The sequence below is a fragment of the Saimiri boliviensis genome, chromosome 7, assembly GCF_048565385.1.
Source record: "Saimiri boliviensis isolate mSaiBol1 chromosome 7, mSaiBol1.pri, whole genome shotgun sequence".
In the NCBI taxonomy this organism is placed as follows: Eukaryota; Metazoa; Chordata; class Mammalia; order Primates; family Cebidae; genus Saimiri; species Saimiri boliviensis.
The window spans coordinates 17,114,560-17,138,369 of record NC_133455.1 but is presented as its reverse complement, the minus strand read 5'-3'; the positions used below and the strand labels follow the sequence as shown (position 1 = coordinate 17,138,369).

Sequence of the window (23,810 nt, the reverse complement as noted above, 5' to 3'; positions counted from 1 at the left end):
GGGTTTTACATGTGATCCACAATTTTTAGGGTTTTTTTTTTTTTTTTTTTTGAGACGGAGTTTTCGCTCTTGTTACCCAGGCTGGAGTGCAATGGCGCGATCTCGGCTCACCGCAACCTCCGCCTCCTGGGTTCAGGCAATTCTCCTGCCTCAGCCTCCTGAGTAGCTGGGATTACAGGCATGCGCCACCATGCCCAGCTAATTTTTTGTATTTTTAGTAGAGACGGGGTTTCACCATGTTGACCAGGATGGTCTCGATCCCTTGACCTCGTGATCCACCCGCCTCGGCCTCCCAAAGTGCTGGGATTACAGGCTTGAGCCACCGTGCCCGGCCTAATTTTTAGGTATTTTTTAAGCAGCAGCTTTTGATTTGGTAGTTCACAGAGTGGCCTGACAAAAAGCCAAGTCACTATTGGAGATGCCCAGATGCCTGCCCAGCACTGCCCAGACCTGAGCTCATGAACAGGTCTGGCAGAATGGGGAATGAGGGCAGGAGTGCTCAGGCTTAGTACCAAATGAGTCTGGCCTTCAGTTAGCCCTGTTAGTTGAGCAGGACATGAAGGTGAAGATACTCAATAGTAAAGACACATTGACAGGTACCCAAAGATATCTCCTTTGGAAGGAGACCCTTCACGCTTGAGAGCCGAGAAAGGAAAAAGTAGGGGCTGAACTGCAGCTATGTGCCAGAGCCTGCTCCAGGCATGGAGAGACAGGAATGGATCATACAAGGTGTGGATTTCAACTCTGAGGAGTTCGCAGTCCAATAAAGGAGAAGGCCATTTATTTAACGGAGACACTGAGGATCCCAATTGCTCACTAATTGTGAGGGAAGGTGAAATGTGGCGGTGCTTCTAGGCACCAAAAGTGCAGATGTGCGAACTGTGCATGTGTAAACATCTTCATAGTTTACAAACTGTTTCATCCCACAGAAGACTAATGAGCTTCCCTTTTGAAGATGGGGAAACCGAGGTTCACAGGGCAAATCATATCACTTCTTTGTGCCTCAGTTTCTTTATCTGTCAAATAGGGATAACAATGGCACCAACCTCTTTGGCTGATGTGAGGATTAAGTAGTTGTTACACACAAAGTGATTACAACAGAGAGAACAGGGGATGCAGCACAGGTGTTGCTGATTAGCTATCACTCACCCATCACCCAGAATCTAACCCTTCTCACTGACCCTAGACACTCGCTACTACAGAAACTTGTTTCATTTTCTTTATAGCACTTGTCTGAAATTATACCTTCATTTAACTCTATGCCGGATTGTTATGAATCCCCCTAAAGATCACACGTATTATGAGGACAGGGAGCTCCTCTGCAGCCCCAGTGCCCTGGACATGCTGGCGCTGGGTAAGTACTGCTAAATACTGCTTTCTGCAAGGGACTAAGAAGGTGGAGGCAGTTGGATTTCAAGAAATTCCCAGTTAACCTCAAGCCAGCCTCCTGGTAGTAACCATGGAAAATGGGCTGGGAAACGCTACACACCCAATCAGCCACAGTCATGAGTGTCATCAACGCCACCATATCCAGCCCTGTCTCCTCCCATGGTGTCCTCATTCCTGGGGTACGTTTATTTTGTGCTCCTGATGCACTCTGCATAGATTTCTATTTATAACACCTTTTGGCAATGATTGGCTTCCTGCACAGTCTGGGAAGATCCTTAGAGGCGGGAACTAAACTACACAGATGGACCCAGACTTGCGATGGTTCAACTTTCAATTTTTCAGCTCTACAATGGTGAAAAAGCAATACATGTTCAGTAGAAACTACTTCAAGTGTCCATGCTACCATTCTGTTTTTGATTTCCAGTACAGTATTCAATAAATTCCATGAAACCAGATGCAGTGGCTCACACTTGTAATCCTAGTTCTTTAGGAGGCTGAGGTGGGCGGATCACTTGAGCCCAGGAGTTGGAGACCAGCCTGGGCGATGTGGCAACCCTGTCTCTACAAAAAATACAAAAATTAGCCAGGCAGAGCGGTGTGCACCTGTAGTCCCAACTACTTGGGAGGCTGAGGTGGGAGGATTGCTTGAGCCCAGGAGGTCGAGGCTGCAGTGAGCTGGGATACACTACAGCCTGGGTGACAGAGCAAGTCCCTGTATCAAAAATAAACCAACAAATTTCAGCTCAACAAATAGATAAAAATAAATTCCATGAGATATTCAACAGTATATTATGAAAGAGGCTTTGTGTTAGATGGTTTTGCCCAACTGCAGGGTAATCTAAGTGTATTGAGCACATTTAAGGCGAACTAGGTTAAGCTGTGATGCTCACTAGGCTGAGTGTACTAAATACACTTTTTACATAACAATGTTTTCAGCTTTCCAAGGGGCTCCTTGTTACATAACCCCATAGTAAGTCAAGGAGCATCTGTAGTCATTTTTGAATCCCCAGCAAGTGCTGGGTGTGTAGAAGGTGTTCAAATGAATGAATGAACAAATGAATGAACAATAGGTAACACCAGGGTAGCGTTGCCAGATGCAAGACACCTAGCTAAACTTGAATTTCAGATAAATGCTGAATGCTTTTTTACTATCAGTCTGTCCTGTATCTGGCATGGTAAATGCTTATATAAAAAAATTGATTGTTATCTGAAATTTACATTTAACTGGACGCCCTGTATTTTTATTCACTATTAATAAATCTGGCAACCTTATATCACTCACAGCAAGGGACAGGAGGGGTGGTAAGACAGAGAAGTCCCAGTTAAATGTAGCCTGGGCCTGCTGGTGAGGTGTGGGTGTGACAGGCACCAGTGATCAGAACCGTGGTTTCTGAAATGTAGCCTTGGACGATCTGATCCAGAAGGTGGCCAAGGGTCTCAGGTCAACCCCTCTGCCTCTGACCTCACAGGGACAGTCGGTGAGGACAAGATGAAAGGCAGTAAGACCAGGGCTACAGCCAGTGGCTGCTAGAAGGGAGGGGAGAGGAAGGAAGGTCACTTTGGATAAGGGGAATGCTCTTATTTCAGGTCTAGCATACAACGGTTTCTCAAGAAAGACTGCTATCAGTAGTGGGATCATGCCTGTGAATAGCCACTGCACTCCTGCCTGGGCAGCATAGTGAGACCCTGTCTGTTTAAAAAAAAAAAAAAAAAAAAAAAAAAAAAAAAAAAAACTTTACCTGCAAACACCTGCGCCCCTCCCCCATTGCCCCCCCCCGCCCACACACACACACACACACACACACACACACCCTGTGGCCAGTTCCACTCTGTCCTCCCCAGGCTAAGCACAGGCTTCAGAGACCACCAGCGGCATAAAGTACTGTGTTTATCCTCAGGACTCACTGGCACCTTCCAACACTGAAAAACTGCTCATACATTTCTACAGAATTTGATAGCTTCTTCCAATTTAACTCTTTTTTTTTTTTTTTTTTTTTGAGTTGGAGTCTCCCTCTATTGCCCAGGCTGGAATTCAGTGGTACAGTCTTGGCTCACTACAACCTCCACCTCCCAGGTTCAAGTGATCCTCCCGCCTCAGCCTTCCAAGTAGTTGGAACTACAGGTGTGCACCACCACGCCCAGTTAATTTTTATATTTTTGGTATAGATGGGATTTCACCACGTTGGCCAGGCTGGTCTCAAACTCCTGACCTCAAGTGATCTGCTCATCTCGACCCCGCAAAGTGCTGTCATGATTACAGGCATGAGCCACTGTGCCCGGCCTCCAATTTAACTCTTTATCACAGAAAATTTCAAGCACACCCAGAGTAGAGAAAGGATAAGAAACCCCCGGGCCCTTAGCGCCGATTTGAGGGAGGTTCTCGCACCCTGTGCCTCTGAGGATCTGACTCTCCCTTAATCCCCTGCACCTGCTTATGTCTTCTGTGCCTATTTTAAAGCAAAGCCCCAACAGCACATCATTTTATCCAACTTTATAACTCTTAAGGGCTTTACAAACCCGCCGAGCCCTCCCTGAGAGATGAGAATTGTCAACCCATTTCACACATGTGGAAACTGAGGCTCAGAGAAGTGAAGCTCTTGTCCAAAGTGACAGCACAACAGAGGGGGACTGGCATCCAACCACCCAGCCTCCCCAGGCCCTGAGCCCCCCGCTCTGTCCACAAGGCCCCTTGCCAAGCCTGGGGGCCACAGAGCTGAGCCAGCCCTCCTCCTCTTCCCCAACCCAGGGCTCCAGATGGCCGGACTTTGATCCTTGCCAGGGCTGAATTCCAGACGGAGGGCTTCCCAACTGCTCCAGCAATAGGATTGATGGGGTGTTAATGATGTCAGGGCTTATAGACAAACTCCAGCCTTGGCCGGGTGCAGAGAGCCGATTGTCAGTGGTGATAGGAGCCAGGCACTCCGGCTCCATTGGCTCATGGGCTGGGAGGACGCAGGGAAGACACAGCGAAGGGGGCGTGAGGACTTCTCGCGATGGAGCAGTTGACAGAATCAGAAGTACCTGCCAGATGAGAGCGGGGCGTGCTTGTTCCTTCAGGGTCTCCGCGTGGATTCATGATGTGGGGGATAGGAGTGTAAAGGGGACATTGAAACCCTCACGTGGGGGTCATAAGAAGAGCACTGGATTCAAAGTCCAGCCACTGACTTGGCCACTGACAGTCACCTTGGCTCCCTCCTTTCCTCTCTGGGCCTCAGCTCACACATCAATAACAAAAAATGATTGTACGGTTGGACGAGATCAGAGGTCAGCAAAGTTTTTCTGCAACGGGCCAGACGGTAAATCCTGCAGGCTTTGCACTGCACACATTGTGGCAGAAAAAGCAGCCATAGACAATACCCAAACTAGTGGGCATGGTGGTGTTCCAATAAAACTTTATTCACAAACAAATAATAAACAAAACGAAAAAAAATCTTTATTCACAAAAACAGGTGGCAGGCTGGGTTTGGCCCTCAGGCTGTAGTTTGCTGACCCTGGTTCACAAAAGGTTTTCTGAGCTCCTCAAAATATGGGAAACGGATCTGTAGCTCTCTGTTAGTGTTCACAAACTCACACCTACGGGGGCCGGGCAGGGGACACGAATGAATAAAACAAAAATCAGTGCAAGGCATTAGGGCATGGTAGGGAACACAGCAAACTGGCCAGTCTATGTCCTAACCAAAAATGGATGGGGTAGGGCTTCTACACGGCTCCAGACACATCAGTCACTCCACATGGAAATACAGACCTTGCTCCCAGATGTAAGTGATCGCTCAAGAGAGGGTAGAACTCTGCTTTTTTTTTAGAATAACAAAAGTGAATTACCCTATTTTGAAATGTTGGCTACTGATTCAAACTTTTAAAAAACACCAGGCAGTCAAACCCATCCTGCAGGGGCAAAGGCCATATTAGGTCCCAGGGTCACCTATTTGTAAACTCTGCCCCATGTTCAGAGGACATTTTTGCCCTTCAGAAACTATATTAGTAATTTGCAAAAGCACAGGGATGGTTTAGGGTCTCGTGCTCAGTGGACGGTGTTGCTGTTTTCCCAACACTGTGGATGTCCACAGACAGACGGAAAGGTCAGGAATACAAATAAGGAAAGAGTTGATCTGGCCTCAGCTCAGAAGCCTTCACAAGCTACAGAGGCCTCACCAGAGAAATGTCCTGCTTGCTCAGTTTCACCCCTGGCCCTGGAACAAGTGACCTGTCAGGCTTCTATGCCCAGGACTTGAAGGGAATGGAGGCTTCTCTACTTGGTGATAGGGTTCAGCTATGTCCCCACCCAAATCTCAGATTGTAGCTCCCATAATTCCCACGTCATAGGTGGAACCCGGCGGGAGGTAACTGAATCATGGGGACAGGTCTTTCCCGTGCTGTTCCTGTGCTAGTGAGTAACTCTCATAAGATCTGATGGTTTTATAAAGCGGAGTTCACACTTGCACACTCTTGCCTGCCGCCATGTAAGACGTGATTTTGCTCCTCCTTTGCTTCCCACCATGATTGTGAGGCCTCCCCAGCCGCATGGAACTATGAGTTCACTAAGCTTCTTCCCTTTATAAATCACCCAGTCTTGGATATGTCTTCATTAGGAGCATGAGAACAGACTAATACAGAAGAAAAGAAAGGAAGAATATCTCTCCAGCAACTCAATCTAAAATCTCAGGGTGGCTCAGGCCCCTGGAGGCCTTTCTTTGAGTCAAACCCTCAGGAAGGCCAGCACTGCTCTTGTAAATCATTGTCTTCCTGCCTGGGATGAAAGGAGACCAGGAAGCCAGCATGCCAGGGTTTCACTGCCAGCTGTCTCTAAAGCCACATCCAACCGAGATGCCCAATTCAGAAAATGACCACAAGTCGGGAGGTAGAGAGGGACAGATATGTGGGGCTGGCCCAGGACAGGAATGTTTGCTTTTGTTTGGGGGCCTGCAGGCCTAGGAGCCATTAACAAACACTTACTAATCTTCCTGTTGGTTTCAGGGGGCAAAATTCCAGCCAGCAATGAGTCTAAAGTTACAGGGACCTTGGAAGAATATTTAAAAGCCCTGCCCTCATAAACTGGGAAGGAAGAAAAGACACCTTCCCCGGCAATGCCACAGGAGTTATCAAATGTGCTCATTTTAAAATCAGGTTTATTGAGGTATGAATTATATTCTTTCTAAAAATGCACCATTTTGGTGTAGCCGCTGTATAAAACAGTATGGCACTTCCTCAAAAAATTAAAAACGGAATTACTCTATGATCTAACAGTTCCAAAATGTGTATAGCCATGTCCATTTTAGCGTTACTAATGATACCCAATAGGTGGAGGTGACCCAATGCCCACTGATGCCTGCAGGGGCCAACAAAGTGCAGTGTATACACGGAACAGAGTGTGACTCACCTAAAAAAGGAGGGGAGTTCTGGCACCTGCTACCGTAGAGGTAAACCTCAAAGACAGTGTGCCGAGTGAAATAAGCCGGTCACAAAAGGGCAAATACTGTGTGATTCCACTCATAGGAGGCAGCTAGAGGAGTCAAGATCACAGAGACAGAAAGAATGGTGGTGCCAGGGGCTGGAGGGAGAAGGACACGGGGCGCTCATGTTTGATGGGCACAGGGTTTGTTTTGCAAGATGAAAACGTTCTGGAGATTGATTGCACAGCGCTGTGATATTAACCTAACTGTGACTCAATCTAACCCTACTGGGTTTTACATTTAAACATGGTTAAGATGGTAAATTTCACATTATGTGTATTTTTACTTCAACTAAATTATTATTATTATTTATTGTACTTTAGGTTCTGGGGTACATGTGCAGGCCATGCAGGATTGTCGCATAGGTACACACATGGCAATGTGGTTTGCTGCCTTCCTCTCCCGTCACCTATATCTGGTATTTCCCCCACATTATCCCTCTGCTCCCTCCCCACCCCCCGCTGTCCCTCCCCTAGTCCCCCCCAACTGACCGCAGTGTGTAAAGCTCCTCCCCTTGTGTCCACGTGTTTTCACTGTTCAACACCCGCCTATGAGTGATACCATGTGGTATTTGGTTTTCTGTTCTTGTGTTAGTTTGCTGAGAATGACGGTTTCCAGATTCATCCATGTCCCTATGAAGGACATGAACTCATCATTTTTTATGGCTGCGTAGTATTCCATGGTATATATATGCCACATTTTCTTTATCTGGTCTGTTGTTGATAGACATTTGGGTTGGTTCCTGGTCTAAGCTATTCTAAACAGTGCCACAATGAACATATGTGTGCATGTGTCTTTATAATAGAACAATTTCCAATTCTTTGAGTATATACCCAGTAATGGGATTGTTGGGTCAAATGGTATTTCTATTTCTAGATCCTTGAGGAATCGCCACACTATCTTCCACAATGGTTGAACTAATTTGCACTCCCACCAACTAAATTATTCTTTAAATGCACCCATTTTAAATGGAGAATTCCCCGTGCTTTGACAAAGGTAACACCTCCAGTTAAAATAGAGACGTTCCCCTCACTCTACAGAGTTCCCTCATGCCCTGTTGCAGTCTATATTATTTCTAAAGCATCCTATTGGGTTAAAACTTAATGAAGGAGAAGTGATATCTCCACTGCCCTGGGTCTGGTCCAAGCCTACAATCTCTGAGGCTACCAGGAGCATGTCACACGCAGGTGCCTTTCTGCCCTGGACCCACAGGCCTTTCCCAAGATGTCTGTGAAGTTTACAGGGTCAGGGAGGCATCATAGGAAGGATATTTACCTTGGTTTCTTCTATGCGAATCGGCTGCCCAGGTATTGAATGCAACAATATTAAACCTTCTTCTCTTCACACACACACACACACACACACACACACACACTCGCGCGCACACACATGCATGCACACACACCCCTGGCAGCTGCCAGCCTCTTAGCTCAATCTTCTATGCACTATAAATTTGCCAAGCCAGATTGCTCTTCTCAGCCACCCCTACACCTGGCCCCTATGCCCAGCTGCGAGTCTGTCCTCTGTGGCTGTTCACCCAAACGACGGCTCCCCAGGAGAGGGGACTCAGACCAGCTGCTCCCAGGGCCTTGCTTTCAAATCCCCTTTTGCCCATTAAGATTTGTCAGTGAACAGCGTCCCCTGGTGGAAAATCTAGGACATAACAAATATGTATCAGCTTCTGCCGTATTTCTGAGAATGTATTCATTCCAAAATACTTACAGGGGGAAATAATTTTTCGGTGGAGAACCCCAAAAGATGCAGCCTTAACCAAGGGTTCAAGGTTAACGTCACCTGTAACTGGACACAGTGACATCTCAAACCCTACCAACGCCAGGCATTGAGAAGGACGCATCACTTCAATGGGGTTCTAGTCCCAGGATACATAGCCACAATTTCAACACCAGAACATATCAGACTAACCCAAGTTGAGGACAAAATAACTACAAAATAACTGACCAGTGTCAAGTTCACAAAACAACAAGGAAAGACGGAGGAATGGTTGCAGATCAGAGGAGACGAAGGGGTTGTGATGAGTGAACGCCACGTGGGGTCCTGGATTGGACCCTGGATCAGGAAAAGGACCTTGTGGGAAAACGTGCAACCTGCACAAAAGCTGAGGCTGGGCTCACAGTGACGCACCAACACCCACCTCTTAGTTCTGATGCTTGTCCTGTGACGACACGAGATGTTGACACCCGGGACGGAGCGGGGAAGGGTGTACAGGAACCTCTGCTGCTTTTGCAACTTCTCTGTAAGTGCAAAATTATTTCAAAATAAAACTTTTTTTTTTTAATTGCAGGCCTTTTTCCCAATTCCCTTGTCTATATGCTGGGAATACAGCAGCCCCTGCTCTTCTGGAACCTTCGTTCTAGTAGAGACAGCACACAAACAGACCAAGCAGGTGTGCCTGCATTGAGTCGGGGAGCGCTAAGGGCTGAGGAGGCTGGGGGCTGGGAGAGAGTGGGTCAGGGACCAGCTCTCTATGGAGAGGCCTCTGGAGTAGGAACCTGAGTAATGGAGGGTAGCCCCTGCCCCCAACCTAATTCATTCATGAATTCAACAGCTACTATTTCAGAGCCTGCTACATGCCAGGCACCTGGGATACAGCAGTGAGCAACAGGCACTCAAATCCCTAGCAATGACCTAGGGATGCTTGCCTTCTAGGAGGGGAGAGAAGGAAGTCACTAAGGCATACAGTGTTCCACTGGGGAGGGGTTGGCAGCATGGGAGGCGGCACCTGTGCTTCTCAGACAGTGAGTACCATTCACAGCGGGCCTTAGAGAGCAAGTGATGCGGAATGCCAGCCTGGAGGAGGGGGCAGAGTGAGACATTCTGGTGACGGGGACAGGACGTGCAAAGGCGCAGAGGTGGGAGCCTGTTTGGCAAACTCGGGGATGCCAATGTAGCTTTAATGTGGCACAAACACAGGCAAAGGGGGCCAGATATGCCAGGCCTTGAGGGCTCCTGTTTGTTTTTTATTCCCACCCTCTGGAGGATTCTGCGTAGAGGAAGAACAGAGTGGCTCCCTCCTTTGTTTGAGACCAGCGAGCAGATGCTGGCTGGAGAATGGTCTCCACAGGCTGTGGGTGGCGAGAAGCTGTCTGCTGCAGCCAGGTGACAGAGCACTGGCTCCAGGACAGTGAGAGCAGCGGACATGGTACAAAGAAATTCAGATTCTAGGTTCATTATGAAGGTGGGGCTGACAAGACTTGAACAAATGGATCAGACGCAGAGAGCGACAAATCAGTTCAGAGACTCCCCCAGGCTTTGGGTTGGAACCCAACCTCTCGAAGAAGAGAGGACTGCAGAGGGCAATGCAGATATAGAGGGGGAAAATCGAGCACTCCATTTCATGTATGTTGCAAACGCCTATTTGCCAAATATTTAAAGGAGTGAAGTGAGCCTTTCATGACTCTTCTGGGAAAAAAACAAGAACGGACATTTGTTGAGTGTCTGCTGCCTGCAGATGCTGTCCCATCCACCCAGGGCTCACGCATTTCCCTCTCTGCAGTAGGTGAAGGCAGCGCTGTGAGTGTTGCATGTTACAGACAAGGCAAGAGACACAGGGAGAGGCCACGGAGAGCAAGCCACTGCAGAGCCGGGACATTGATGCACATCCGGGCTCTAAACCACATATTTTTGAAATGTTAGAAAACTTAGAAAAAACAGATCTCTTCGAAGTGCAGAAGGTTCCAGAAAAATGACCAGATACAATGGTAGGAAGTAACTCATCTCTCCAAGGCTCAGGGCGTGCAGCTATTCCCCCTGACCATTCGGCTTGTGGAATGTCTCCTCTGTGCCAGGCAGGCAGGGGCGGTGGGGGAGAGTCCACTGATAACACAGTGTGTCGGTGCCCTGATGGGACATCAGCTACTCTGGGAGTCCCAGGAGGGAGAGAGGGGCCAGCCCAAAGCTAGAGATGGCTCCGCAGAGGCAGCAAAGACCAGAGATTTCAGGCTTTATCAGCACTGAGACTGAGGTGAGAAGGTCCTCAAGCAGCGTGGGCTTCCTAGGTGTGAGCCGTATGCAAGGTGGAATTTTAGTCAATGAAGTAGAAACAAGGACTGCAATACTTAAGGGTTTCCAAGGCTCCTATGAGAGGAGCTCTCTCCTGTTGATTTCTGTTGCTCCTCTCAGTAACTGAAACTTGAATGAAGTCAAAGGGTGCTGGACCTAGTTCTGCCCCTGTCCCATGCTCTGTTGCCTTGGGAGACCAGCCTGAGAAGGCTGCTCAAGACTAGATCATGGTAATCCTCATTGGGTTCCATGCCTAGGAAGCTGGACTTCACTGACACCACTAATAGCTTGGAGATTGGATTGGAAGAGGGCATGAGAGGGGTCACTGTGAGGTCTGGGAAAGAGGGGAGGGGATGGAGCTGGGGGGACATAGCAGGTGGCATTGACAGGGCTTGGTGATGGAGGAATCGTGATCTAAATGCCTTCAATGTTTCTGCCTGGGCAACTGGAAACGTGCAAGAATCGTTCTGGTCCTGGATCTTTAAGGCCCGGGACAGAACCCAAATCCACGCCCACCTGGGACGATCTGGCAGGCAGTGAGTGTGCTCGGTGCTGTAAACCAGTTCCCCACCCTCCACCTTGGTTTCTAAATGGTGTCTGAAGAACATTCTGAACAAAGGGCACTCCGTAAGGACAGGGTTTAGCCCGGAGTTGGAAGCAGGTAAAGCAGTCTCTGCTCTTTCCCCTGTGCCATCTCCCACCTTCCCTGGCTACAGGCTCTCCTTCGGCCTCATGCTCTGCAAGATCCTCCCTCCATCCTCCTCGAAGATATGAAATCTCCTCTCTCGTAGCTCAACCTGAGGGCTACCTTAACACACTGTTCTGAGCTACAGGGAGAGGCCCAGAAAAGGTCTAGTTTCAGCTGCAGAATCAGGGCTCTCACTAGTGGTGTCTAATTCTGTGTCCTCATACTGGTTTGGAGGAAATGGCAGGACAGAACTGTGCTCTCCATCCTCAGCCTGGGGCAGAGAAGGTGTGTTAATCCGTTCTCACACGACTGTGAAAACACACCCGAGAGTGGGTACTTTATAAAGGGAAGAGGTTTAATTGACTCACAGTTCCACATGGCTGGGGAGGCCTCAGGAAACTTACAGTCATGGTGGAAGGTGCCTCTTCACAGGGCGGCAGGTGAGGGAATGAGTGCCCAGCAAAGGAGGAAGCCCCTTATAAAACCATCAGATCTCGTGAGAAGTAGCTCACTATCGTGAGAACAGGATGGTGGAAATCGCCCCCATGCTTCAATGATCTCCACCTGGCCCCTCCTGTGACAGGTGGGGATTATGGGAACTACAATTGTGATGAGATTTGGGTGGGGCCACAGCCAAACTTATCAGAAGGAAAAGCTCATAGCTGTGCAGAGCGGTGGGTGCCACTGTGAATTCACAGTCTCAGGCCTGTTCATTGTTCTCTGTTCTCACCCCTGACCTGCACCAAGGCTATTTAGTACATCCTGAGACCTACACAGCACTTAATTCCATTTAACACACTTAGCCTCCTCCTCCACAAGGAAAGGATCAAAGCCATCGACCAAGGCTCGCTCTCCACCAAGCTTCCAGGTCTCCCTCCTTTGGCCCTTCCGTCTGTCACACGTATCCTTCCCTGTTCTGGCACTGACGTGTGCTGCAGGCCCCAGCAAATTAAAAAGCAAACCAACCAGCCCCCTGGAACCCTCAGGTCCTGCTCTGGCTTCCCGCTTTCTCTCCGCTTTGTTCCTGGTCTCTGTCCCTGTCCTCCCCACTGAAATCTTTCTCAGCAAGGTCACCAGTGGCTTCCTTGTTCCCATAGCCATTTGGAGAACAGCTGTCCACCTGCCGGGGCCAGAAACCCGCACCTGCGACTCACTTCTGAAACCCCATACCTATTTGGTCAATAACCACTTTCTGTTGATTGTTTTTCAATAGCCCCGTCTTCCTCCTCACTGCCCACACCAGGTGTGGCCCACTAGTCTGCTAGCCTCCATTTGTACCCGCTTCCGATAGCCATAATAGTTGCTGATGTTGTTTGAGACAGGACCTCACTCTGTTGCCCAGGTTGGAGGGCAGTGGTGTGACCGCCGCCTCCTGGGTTCAAGCGACTCTTGTGCCTCAGCCGAGTAGCTGGGATTACAGGTGCCTGACACCACAACCTGCTAACTTTCGTATTTTTGGTTAGAGACAAGGTTTCACTCAAAGTGAGCCACCACCTTGGCCTCCCAAAGTGCTCAAATTACAGGCGTGAACCACCACACCCAGCCATGATAGCTCTTCTAAAGGGTCAATCTGATCTTTAACTTGCTTAAAATGCCTTTGTGGGCTGGGCGCGGTGGCTCACGCCTGTAATCCCAGCACTTTGGGAGGCGGAGGCGGGTGGATCACAAGGTCAAGAGATCGAGACCATCCTGGTCAACATGGTGAAACCCCATCTCTACTAGAAATACAAAAAATTAGCTGGGCATGGTGGCACGTGCCTGTAATCCCAGCTACTCAGGAGGCTGAGGCAGGAGAATTGCCTGAACCCAGGAGGTTGCGGTGAGCCGAGATCGTGCCATTGCACTCCAGCCTGGGTAACAAGAGCGAAACTCCGTCTCAAAAAAAAAAAATGCCTTTGTGAGTTCTCCTTTCCCTCAGACACGTCTGGCTGACCTGCAGGGGGCTGCTGTGGCCTCCAGTTGTGCACACGCTGTACCCTTCACCTGGAACACACCCCACTCCCACCTCTGACAGCTCCCTCCCACGGACTCTGGGAAGCTTCTGAAAATATCACTTTTCCAGAAAGCTTTGCCCTCGCCCTAACCCAGCTCCCCCACCAGGCTGCGCCTACTCTCACTAGACTACGTGCTGCCCAAGGCCAGGGATGACGCCTGCGCTTATCTCTTGTGGTTTCCCCATACCTGGTTCCAGAGAAGACCTGATGACTTTTAGAATGGAGAATCCGAGAATGACAAGACATGGGGATGAGGGCGGAAGAGAAACCGTTCAACGTGACACAGACTTCAGGGTTGATGAGCAGGAGAAAGAAGAGTTTGAAGGAAGAGGTTCAGGGCTGTCTGGAATGACCCTGGGCTTTTTGTAGGCAGACGGAGACACCGAATCTACAGCTACAGATGTGGGGGGCACGGGGAAGGGCTGATTGTCTACGAAAAGTGTAGAAAGGCCATGCTGAAGTTTGATACAGTGATGGCAACCGGATGTCCCGTCTGCTTCCCCACCTACCTGCCTGCCTATCCACACTGCCCTAGCACAAGTTAAGCTGACTCGGACAGATGTTTCTCAAAGTGTGGGCCACCCGTTCCCAGATTCAAGTCACCTGGGGAGGGAGGGCATTTGTGCAGATCTGTGGGCCTTGCATCCACCAACCGCATCAGGATCTGGGGAAGCCTGGGACTCTGAACACTCACCAGCTCCCGGAGATCAAGGACTGAGACTTTGCCAAGAGAGGTGCAGAATAAGCAATGGGAGAGCAAGACAGTGTCAGCAAGACAGTGGCCAAAACGGCTTGGTTACAGTGACAGACTAGACATGGGAGGCACGTGTGTCCTATAATAGCAATAGGCTGCTGGGAACATCCCAGAGGACTCGGAGGGCTCACACCTCGCCCACTGCTCACATAGCTCTCTAGAGGACAGTCCCCTGTATCATAGATGCTGACCTCCTAGACTGATTTCCACCTTAAAGACATGACTAGAGGTCAGGCGCGGTGGCTCATGCCTATAATTCCAGCATTTTGGGAGGCCGAGGCAGGTGGATCACCTGAGGTTGGGAGTTTAAGACCAGCCTGACCAATATGGAGAAACCCTATCCTGTAGTCCCAGTTACTCGGGAGGCTGAGGCAGGAGAATTGCTTGAACCCAGGAGGCGGAGGTTGCAGTGAGCCAAGATCGCACCACTGCACTCCAGCCTGGGTGACAGAGCAAAACTCCATCTCAAAAAACAAACAAACAAACAAAAAAAACAACAAAAAAAGATAAGACTAGAGTGTGGGGGTGGGTAGTGGGGGTGGGTTCACCTGTCTCTTTATCCCCTAGCTTGGGGCCTGGCACCTTAGAGGCACCTAACCTGTTAGCAGAATCATCAAATTCCTTCTGCAAACACATTCGTGTATGTGTAACAGCAGCTGGGGGTGCAAAATGGGAGGACAGTCCCGGGCGGTGACCAAGGAAAAGGATGAAATAATTCGGATCTGACCAGCAGGTTGTTTCCCTGCGGTCTAGGAAAGGAACCCCACAGAGCCTGAGTTCACAGCCATTAAATCCTGACGGAATGAGAACGAGGCTGGAACGGGTGGGTCCAAGGTGCTCATCTATTAGAATGGGAATCGGCCCAATAAAAAGAGCAAGGTGGACGTCTGTGGACTGGGCACAAGTCATCACTAACGGAATCAGGCCACGGAGGTTTCTTTCCAAAACATGTTAAAAAATAAAGGCAAACGGCAAAGTCCATACACAAAAAAGGCAAAACTGAAGAGTTAAAGGAAGCAAATAAATCTGTATGTGTATTTGTAAACATTGGCTGACAACGTGTAACACGGAACAGGAAACGCAAAGGCAAGAATTACCCTATTCAAATAAAAATAGCCTTCTATTAAGAAATAAAATACAGCAGCTTGGACAAAGTACACCTAACACAAAATGACGACGGTTGAAAATAAACGGTGGGCTGAAGATGTAACACTGGAATTCTAAAGAGGGGTGGTATTAGTATCAAAGGATAATTTAAAGCAAAAACTTTTATGCAGAATCAAAGGGTCATTATACAGAGATAAATTATATAATAGATACACAGCATTAAACCTTTACACACCAGTAAGGATGTACAAAGGAAGACCAAACTTGGAGTGCGAAATTTTCACTCCTACTGTCTGCCTGTGACAGAGCTTGAGGTCCGAATGGGGTATAAAAAACATAAAAAACATACTCAAGACAGAATTAATCACTACCAAACCTTACACCTCAGCTCCACTGGCCCATAGGATCACCACTAGCCCCATGTGGCTGTTAATAACTTTCAAATATGGTGAGTGTGACCGAGAAACTTATCTTTTCATTTTATGTAAGCCTAATTAATTTAAATTTAATTTTAAAACTGAAGCAGTGTATTTTTTTTCTGCTAAATCCCATTTTTTTGGTAGAGCTACATTTTTCTTTAACCATTGAAAATTTAGCATCCAAATGTAGATGGGCTGTAAATGTTAACTAAATACAGATTTCAAAGACTTTTTGCAAAAATAAGAATGCTACATAGTTCACCGATAATTTTTATATTGATTTTTGGTTGAAATTGAATAGAAGTTTGGATATATTTGGTTATTCTTAAAATTAATTTCACCTGTTTATTTTTACTTTTTAAATGTGACTCCTAGAAAATATAAAATTACATATATGGTTCACGTTGTATTTCTATTGGGTAACACTGCCCATGAAATAGGACACACCATGTTTTGAAAATTTCAGAGAACGTTCACAAAAACTGCGTACTGCTAGATTATGTTGTTTAAGAGAATATTATAGTGTGAGACACTTTAAGAGAACTTTCCTTAACAAAAATGGATCAAAAAAGAAATAAAGAACCAAGAGTGTAAAAATGAAAATGAAAATATTAATCGTCAAGACTTGTAGGAGGTAATCAACTTAAATCTAGTGCCAGATTTTAGTGCTTTTAGCTTTTGACATCTCAAACGATAAAAGCAATTTTATCCCTTTTAGCGTTTGACATCTCTGAGAATCTGATACAAAGACCTTCCCCCTAGAAAAAATGCATATACATAAAGAATCCTGTACATAATGTGAGGAGGGCCGACACATGCAGAAGCCCCCAGGCTAGAATGCCTGTATCGTCAAAGTGAAAGTAAATTAACTAAGCAGGCAATTAAAATTCAAGGAAAATGAAGCATAACTCTCAAGGAAACTAGGAAAAAGAAGAGAAGACAAAGCCAGGATAGAAACAGCAGAACTGTTAAGTCCATGAGCTTAGTCTTTGGAGAAATCAAACAAAAACAAACAAAAAAGCAAATTGCTAGAAAAATCATTCAAGGGGAAATAAAAGCATTAACTTTGTTAGAAATGGAGAACATACATCACCAAAAATCTTCAAAATTAAGGGGGTATTCTGCACCCCTGCATAGTAATACATTTGAAAACCTCATTTTTTTCCCTGTAAAAGTCTAAATTAACAAAATTGACAAAAGAAATGGAAACCCCAAATCAACCCAACAAAGAAAAAAAATTCCTGTCTTGTAAACTGCTTCCCCCAAATGCAGCAGGATCTGATGAATTCACTGGTAAATTATTTCAGATTTTTGAGTGCAACTAATTCTACTGTTTCAACAGTATCAGTGTTTGGCAAACATTTCCTGAGTGCCTGACTTCAGTACAGTCTCAGTCCAAGATAAAGTTGGTGTCATGACAGATAAACTTCTTGGGTTTGCAGAAACTGATGAGAAGTTCACTGGTTCACCCCGTGAAGCAAACGTGATCTTGATCCCTAGACCTGCTACGACAGAGAACCTCCTAAACTTTGCAGTAATACAAGAAATAGCAACGATACAAAATATTGGTGTATTATAACTACAGAAACAGTCTCTTCTACAAGTAAAAAGAAATTACGTAATTCAAAGAAAGCAGACAATACTGTATGTAAATAACGCATAAGACATTATCAAGACCTCTAAGTGAACAAACTAAGATTTTAAAGGAGCTTATGTAAAAATGCTTACTGGAAAATGCTGTAGCACAAATTACGTAAGACAATTACTATTTTACATGCTACATTATGTAAACTGACATTCCCCTACAACGAGTATTTCCTTGTGAGCTTCTGTTCTAAGCTCTGGGGTGGCCAACTTAGTACACTGACTATTGTCTGGTCTTATAAAACAGGTGGATTGAAACATGCTTCACCCAACAGCAAGGTAAAAGAGGTACACAATATGCAGCAAGAGCCAGAGAAATGCTCAGAGTTGCTGCCAATTTCAACATGTCTGCCTGCTGTGCGCACTGGGTTAATTTCAAGCACACTCCAGGACAGATGTGGTCTGACTCATATGGTTAACAGCCCAGACAAGTGCCGTGTTAGCAGATTATTAAAAGTGAACATATGCTTTCCTCACTTGCCTGCTTGAAAGAAAAAAAAAAAAAGTGGGACTAATGGGAGTGTCTGCCTTGGGTCTTCCCATCACCTGTGAACTTACATTCATTGAAGAAATAACCTTTACAGAGAAAAATCCATAATTTGGTTATGTCCAACCTTCTTCCCGGTCATTAAACTTTCTTCCTCATCAACTTCTATTTCTTACCTGCTTCATGATTTAGCGTTCTAGCCAAAAGCAGTAGGTGTCAAAAAATCTTTTTAAAACTTGACCTGGGAATTTTAAGCAAAGTGGAGGAAAATTGGTAAATCTCGTTCCAGGCAGAACAGGACGCCCAGGGCAAACATTACAACCCCATAATTACCTGGCACAACAGAATTTTCTAGTGGTGTTATCATTAGGTATTAATGACATGAAATAATTACTGTTAAAAGTGACCTTTTTGTCACAGAGATATAAACAAGAGAATCATTTAACACCAAAATAACATGGTAATAAGTGAAAATTGCATCTTAATAGGATTTGGGCATGTGGTGAATTCTAAAGCTCGACTTCCTTTCTATACTGGCTTGACTGTAAATAGCAAGTGGCAAAGACTGTTTTCAAGATGTGACTTATGCTTCTGCAGTAGGTCTTATGAGAAGTTTGCTTTTAAAAACTTACTGATGAACTGCACTTTTATGAAGATTTTTAGTGGTTCTTTGATGCCTGGTTGTTAACAGATACCTTACCCCATGACCTCCTGAATAGCAAAAACATAAAACTACATAATCAGATGGTTGGAGAGAATGAACTGGTGTGAAGAGCAGAATTTGCGTGACACAAACTGCGGAAGGCTGGCGGCTTATCTACATCTAACTTGCGAGATATTTAAATGCATTCAACAATTAATTTTTCCTGAATTTGTACAGATAGGGGCAGTTATGAAAATGACATTCCCACCAAAAATAAAGCCAACACTAATTGCTGAATATAGTACCAGCCAAGTATGTGCTAAGCATTGAAGCTACTGAATGCTTGTAAACGTGCCACCTAGCTCTGATTATTTAGTGGATGCAGGACTATATAAAAGTTATACATGGCTGGGCGCAGTGGCTCACGCATGCAATCCCAGCGCTTTGGGAGGTGGGTGGATCACACGGTCAAGAGATCGAGACCATCCTGGCCAACATGGTGAAACCCCGTCTCTACTAAAAATACAAATCTTAGCTGGGCGTGGTGGGACGTGCCTGTAATCCCAGCTACGAGGGAGGCTGACACAGGAGAATGGCTTGAACCTGGAGGCAGAGGTTGCAGCGAGCCAAGATCGTGCCACTGCACTTCAGTCTGGCAACGGAGTGAGACTCTAAGGCAGTAACTGGATGGGATTACTATTATCTTTTAACAAAAAGTTGGCCTCACTTTTCTCAGCCTTTCTTCAACAGTGCAACTGTAACATGGATACAAGCCTTTTAATTTGCAAAGCGTTTCTCACGCAATTTGCAGATGAAATAAGAGGCTGAGTTGTCTCAACAGCTTTACTTCTGGATTCTGGTAACGTTAGCTTCAGAACAACGTATTATTTCTAAAATGATGAGGGGAGATTAAAAGCGAGGCCTTTCTAATTATTCAAATTTTTATTATTGTAAGCTTTGCCAAGTCCTGGGGTTTAACCATTTTTAATGAGAGATTTTGCAAGGGCAGTATGCGAAATATACCCTCCCAACTCCTGCTAGAACATGCGGCCTTTCCTAGCTGAGGGACCCAAGAAGGGAACAGCATGGTAGATGGTGTGCAGCCAACAGGGACTTGTGTGTGGTGTATCAGATGCCAGATTCCCGTCAGCAGCCTGTGAATCAGAAAAACAGCAAACAGAGATGTATCTGTCATTTCTAAGAGATATCTAAAAGAAACTGGCTGAGACTGTGAAGAGAAAGGTGGTGGAATATGAATATAGATTTGTCACTTATGCTAGGATTGACCACAATCTTACGGCTGAGAGACACCATTAGATGTCATCGACTCACAGTAGTTGATTCAGTGTTGTGTGTGTTAGCATCTAAAAACTGATAGAGGAATGTACTTGTGACCTAGAGTATGAGAATACCATTTCCAAACAGCTGTTGGGGGTGATCAGGGCAGTAAAATTCTACATCCGTTTCACTGACTGGCAGGTAGAGCCTGGCTGCTGGTCTAGGGCTGTTCAGTCCATATGCACACACCTCTTGTACAGGTGTAGATCATTTTATGCAAAGGCAAGATGGGAAGGGAAAAAAGCCACTCAAAGTTTCAGTAATTCAATAATTTATTCCTCTAAAAAAGTGTGTAAAAGTATATAGCTCTCATCCACAAGGTATATATGAATGACATTTAAAATGGAGGCCTTTTAGTATTGTTTCTTTTTATCAAAGTCTTTTAGTGTACTGTACCAGCGCTATACTGTAGTTATTTTTTTAAATGAACTTCACATATTTTTGTATTCTTTCAAATTGTTTGCTATATATAAAAGAAGCTCACTGCAAAATGCTTGAAGGAAAAAAGGAAACAAAAGAAATTCAGAACTTCCCAGAAATGTACAGCTTTTACATTTAAAAAAGGTTCTGAAATATACATACAAGCATGCTGGACGGCCCCACCCTTCTCCCCTCCGCACTTCCCCTTTTTTGTTCAAACCATGGTAAGAGTTCTGATTTCTGCAGAATTTCCAAAATTAAAAATAAAAAAAAATAAAATAACTTCTCACTCTGTAGCAAATCCAGGGCTTGTACATTTCAGATTAATTCAGTAAAAAACTCACAAGTAAAATAATGCATATTTAAGGGAAATATACAGACTTTTTCACACAGAAGTACATAATAAGATTTTTTAAAATCTATTGCCATTCATTTATTTTTGCACAAAAACGTATAAATATGTCACCAGCTTTTCTTAACTTAAAAAACTTAAATAAAAGACACCAGATGAAAACTACCCTTTGCTGCCATTTTTTTTTTTTTAAGTTTTTTGTAGGGGTTTTGTATTTTTTGTGTGTTTTTTTAATTTTTCTGCTTAGAATTGGGTTTCTAGGGAAGAAAAGCCCCTGCATTAAAAACAGCCCATTTAAAAAAAAATTCAAAGTTCTGATGAATTCCGGGAAAAAAGCAACCCCAAAGTGGTAAAAGATTACAAATATCTACTTTACAATTTGTCTTCTCACCAAGATAATTTTATACAAGTTTACAATCTTCATCATCTTATGCTCTTCAAAAGGCCTTGAGAATTTTCCTTTCTGATTAAGAAAAAATAGCACTGCAATATTTTTAAAGTCAATTTTACACTGTACACATTAGATACAAATGGTTTGATATATCAGATTTTTTTATCCTATACATTGCGAAAGTCAACCCCCCCTTCAATTGGTGGTACAGAGAACAAAATTATGCATTTACAAGTTATTTCTCTGCTTTCACATTCCCACCACACAACTTTTTTTTTAATATAATGTTTTAAACTTTAGATTATTTCAAGAAAAATACTTTTACAAAATCATATCAATTATTACATTTTTCCTTTTTTGTTAATAACCAGGACATGGAAGTCTCTTGGAAGAACTTTTAAAATTTGCATGATTCTCTCCACAGATGACAAGAGCTCAAAGGCCTGGTCACAGTGGCTCCCGGGAGGCCAGTACACACCCACTGCCCTCACACAGAAACACACAACACAAGGGTTAGAAACAGGGTTTCAAAGACAACCCTCTGGGCCAGGAATGAGGAGTCATAAAATACTTCAATTAGCCATTAATGCTTTAAAAAGGCATTTTTTTTTTTTTAAAAAGTCCCACCACAAAGGCTCAACTTCAAGTACTAATTTAATGGTTAAGTTGTAATATTTCTTTGAAATAATATTCCTATGGTCCAGAAAAAATTCACCATATTTATAACTGATTTCATGAGCAAACACTTTCGATTGTTATATGTACATAAGTCCCTTTTGATCTAATGAGAGGAGAGACCTGGCTTTCGATAAGAATTCACTAGAAAATATATTTCCGTTGTGACTATATAAAACTAATTAAGGTACTTGCCTCCATGGCTCCGAGCTGAGCTTGACTGCCTTCTGTATAAAAATGTTATCCTTCATGAAACGCTGGCCACTGAACATGGCAGAACTTTTAAAACCCAGTTTGTTGTTAACAAAACCTACTGCTGGGTGGTTCTGAATAGATTACTTTTAGGCATGATCTCCCCAATGTGATTTTACTCCTTTTCCGGCTTCTAGGACAGAGGTATGTAGTCAAAGAATCCTATGGTGGATCTGAATTGGGTTTCAGCTCCTGTACCTGGTCCTTGTGAATTAAAAAAATAAAGTCACGAAAACCATGTAACAAAACAAATTAAAATAAATAATCAAAATGAAGCTGTCTCCAGACCTTCTGCATTGACACACAGGTTTGAAGTCAACCAGAGCACTCATGCCAATCTGGATGGGAGCACTAGGGAAACAGAAGCCCCAGTATGAAACCATGTACTTGAGCTGGTTCTTATTTTTAAAAAGTCCCAGATTATGAGTTCAGGTCACCCACAGGCCATACACCAGTAACTATAGGATTTCATCCAAAGGGCTAGACCGCCCTCAATTGTATACAGAGGCTGAAAACACAGACTCTTGTGCAAAAGGACACTGTCTCTTCTGTTTCCTGCTGAAAAGCCACGAACAACCACCACTTCCTGTGGACCAGTGGTTGGAGGCTACACACAGCATCGCACTGGCTGAAAGTCACCACTTATGGAAGTTTCCAGGTCCATGAGAGAAGTGTCAAGGAGTCACTCTGGTAATGAACACTGCAGAATTGACATGTGCCTGCTGAGAAGGAATCACAGTGCAGGACTGTGGAGAGTGGTCTGAAGAAAAGGATGTGGGGTATTTGCAGAGTGTAGCAGTTTCCTTGGACTGAGGTTGCAGGGAGAAGGAACTGAGCCAGAGAGAACAAGTGCTTTTCCAATTAAAGTATATTCATGATGGCATTGTACAACTGAGTGAGCACCACAAAGTGGACGGGAAGGCAGGAAGTACGGTCCTGGGTGGCCGGATTGCACGTGAGCCAGGACAGGGCATTGTACTGCTCCAAAACAAACCTGCCAAAGAGAACACACAGACCGGGCATGAGGCTCAGGAGGGAAGAACTGGGTCTCAGATTCTAGCATATTCCAGTTCTCAGCAGGAAGGAGGTCTCAAAGGCATCCTCTAACTTGCCCCAGGCTCCTTCCCTTGTCCTGTCTCTCATGTTCATTCCTTCCTTCTAAACCGGAATTATCTAGTACAGTAGCCACCAGCCACATGTGGCCGCTGAGCTCTGCCAATGAGGCCAGTCAGAACTTGCACAGACTGCAAGTAAAAGTAGGAACGGGAGCTCAAACACTTGGTATTTTCCAAAGCATGTAAAAGGGCTGGGTGCAGCAGCTCACGCCGGTAATCCCAGCAACTTTGGGAGGCTGAGGTGAGTGGATCACCTGAGGTCAGAAGCCCAAGACCAGGTGAGCAACATGGTGATACCCCATCCATCTCTATCAAAAATACAAAAATTAGTCAGGTGCAGTGGTGCATGCCTATAGTCCCAGTTACTCGAGAGGCTGAGACAGGAGAATCGCTTGAACCCGTAAGCTAAAGTTGCAGTGAGATCCTGCCACTGCACTCCAGCCTGGATGATAGAGCAAGATTCTATCTCAAAGAAATAAAAATAAAAAGAAAAGAAAATAAGAAAAGCACGTAAAATATTTCATGAATATTTTTATATTGTTACATGTTGAAATAACATTTTTAATATATTGAGTTAAATAAAACACATTACTAAAATTAACTTCAATCAGTTTCTTTTTACTATTTTAATGTTATTAGTAGGGCAGATCACGACGTTAAGAAATTGAGACC

At 45.1% G+C, this 23,810-nt stretch overlaps 1 protein-coding gene across 3 annotated transcripts in view; it reads right to left on the bottom strand.

Annotated features, from left to right (window-relative positions):
• Window positions 1-20,187: 20,187 nt before the first annotated feature.
• MED13L (mediator complex subunit 13L) overlaps window positions 20,188-23,810 on the bottom strand; it is a 303,530-nt gene continuing 299,907 nt past the window's right edge. For all 3 annotated transcript variants that reach the window (XM_010342833.3, XM_074402190.1, XM_074402189.1), the window contains one exon: window positions 20,188-23,017. In XM_010342833.3, the coding sequence (XP_010341135.2) occupies window positions 22,885-23,017 (133 nt within the window). In that variant the 3' untranslated portion in view covers window positions 20,188-22,884. The remainder of the gene's footprint in view (window positions 23,018-23,810) is intronic.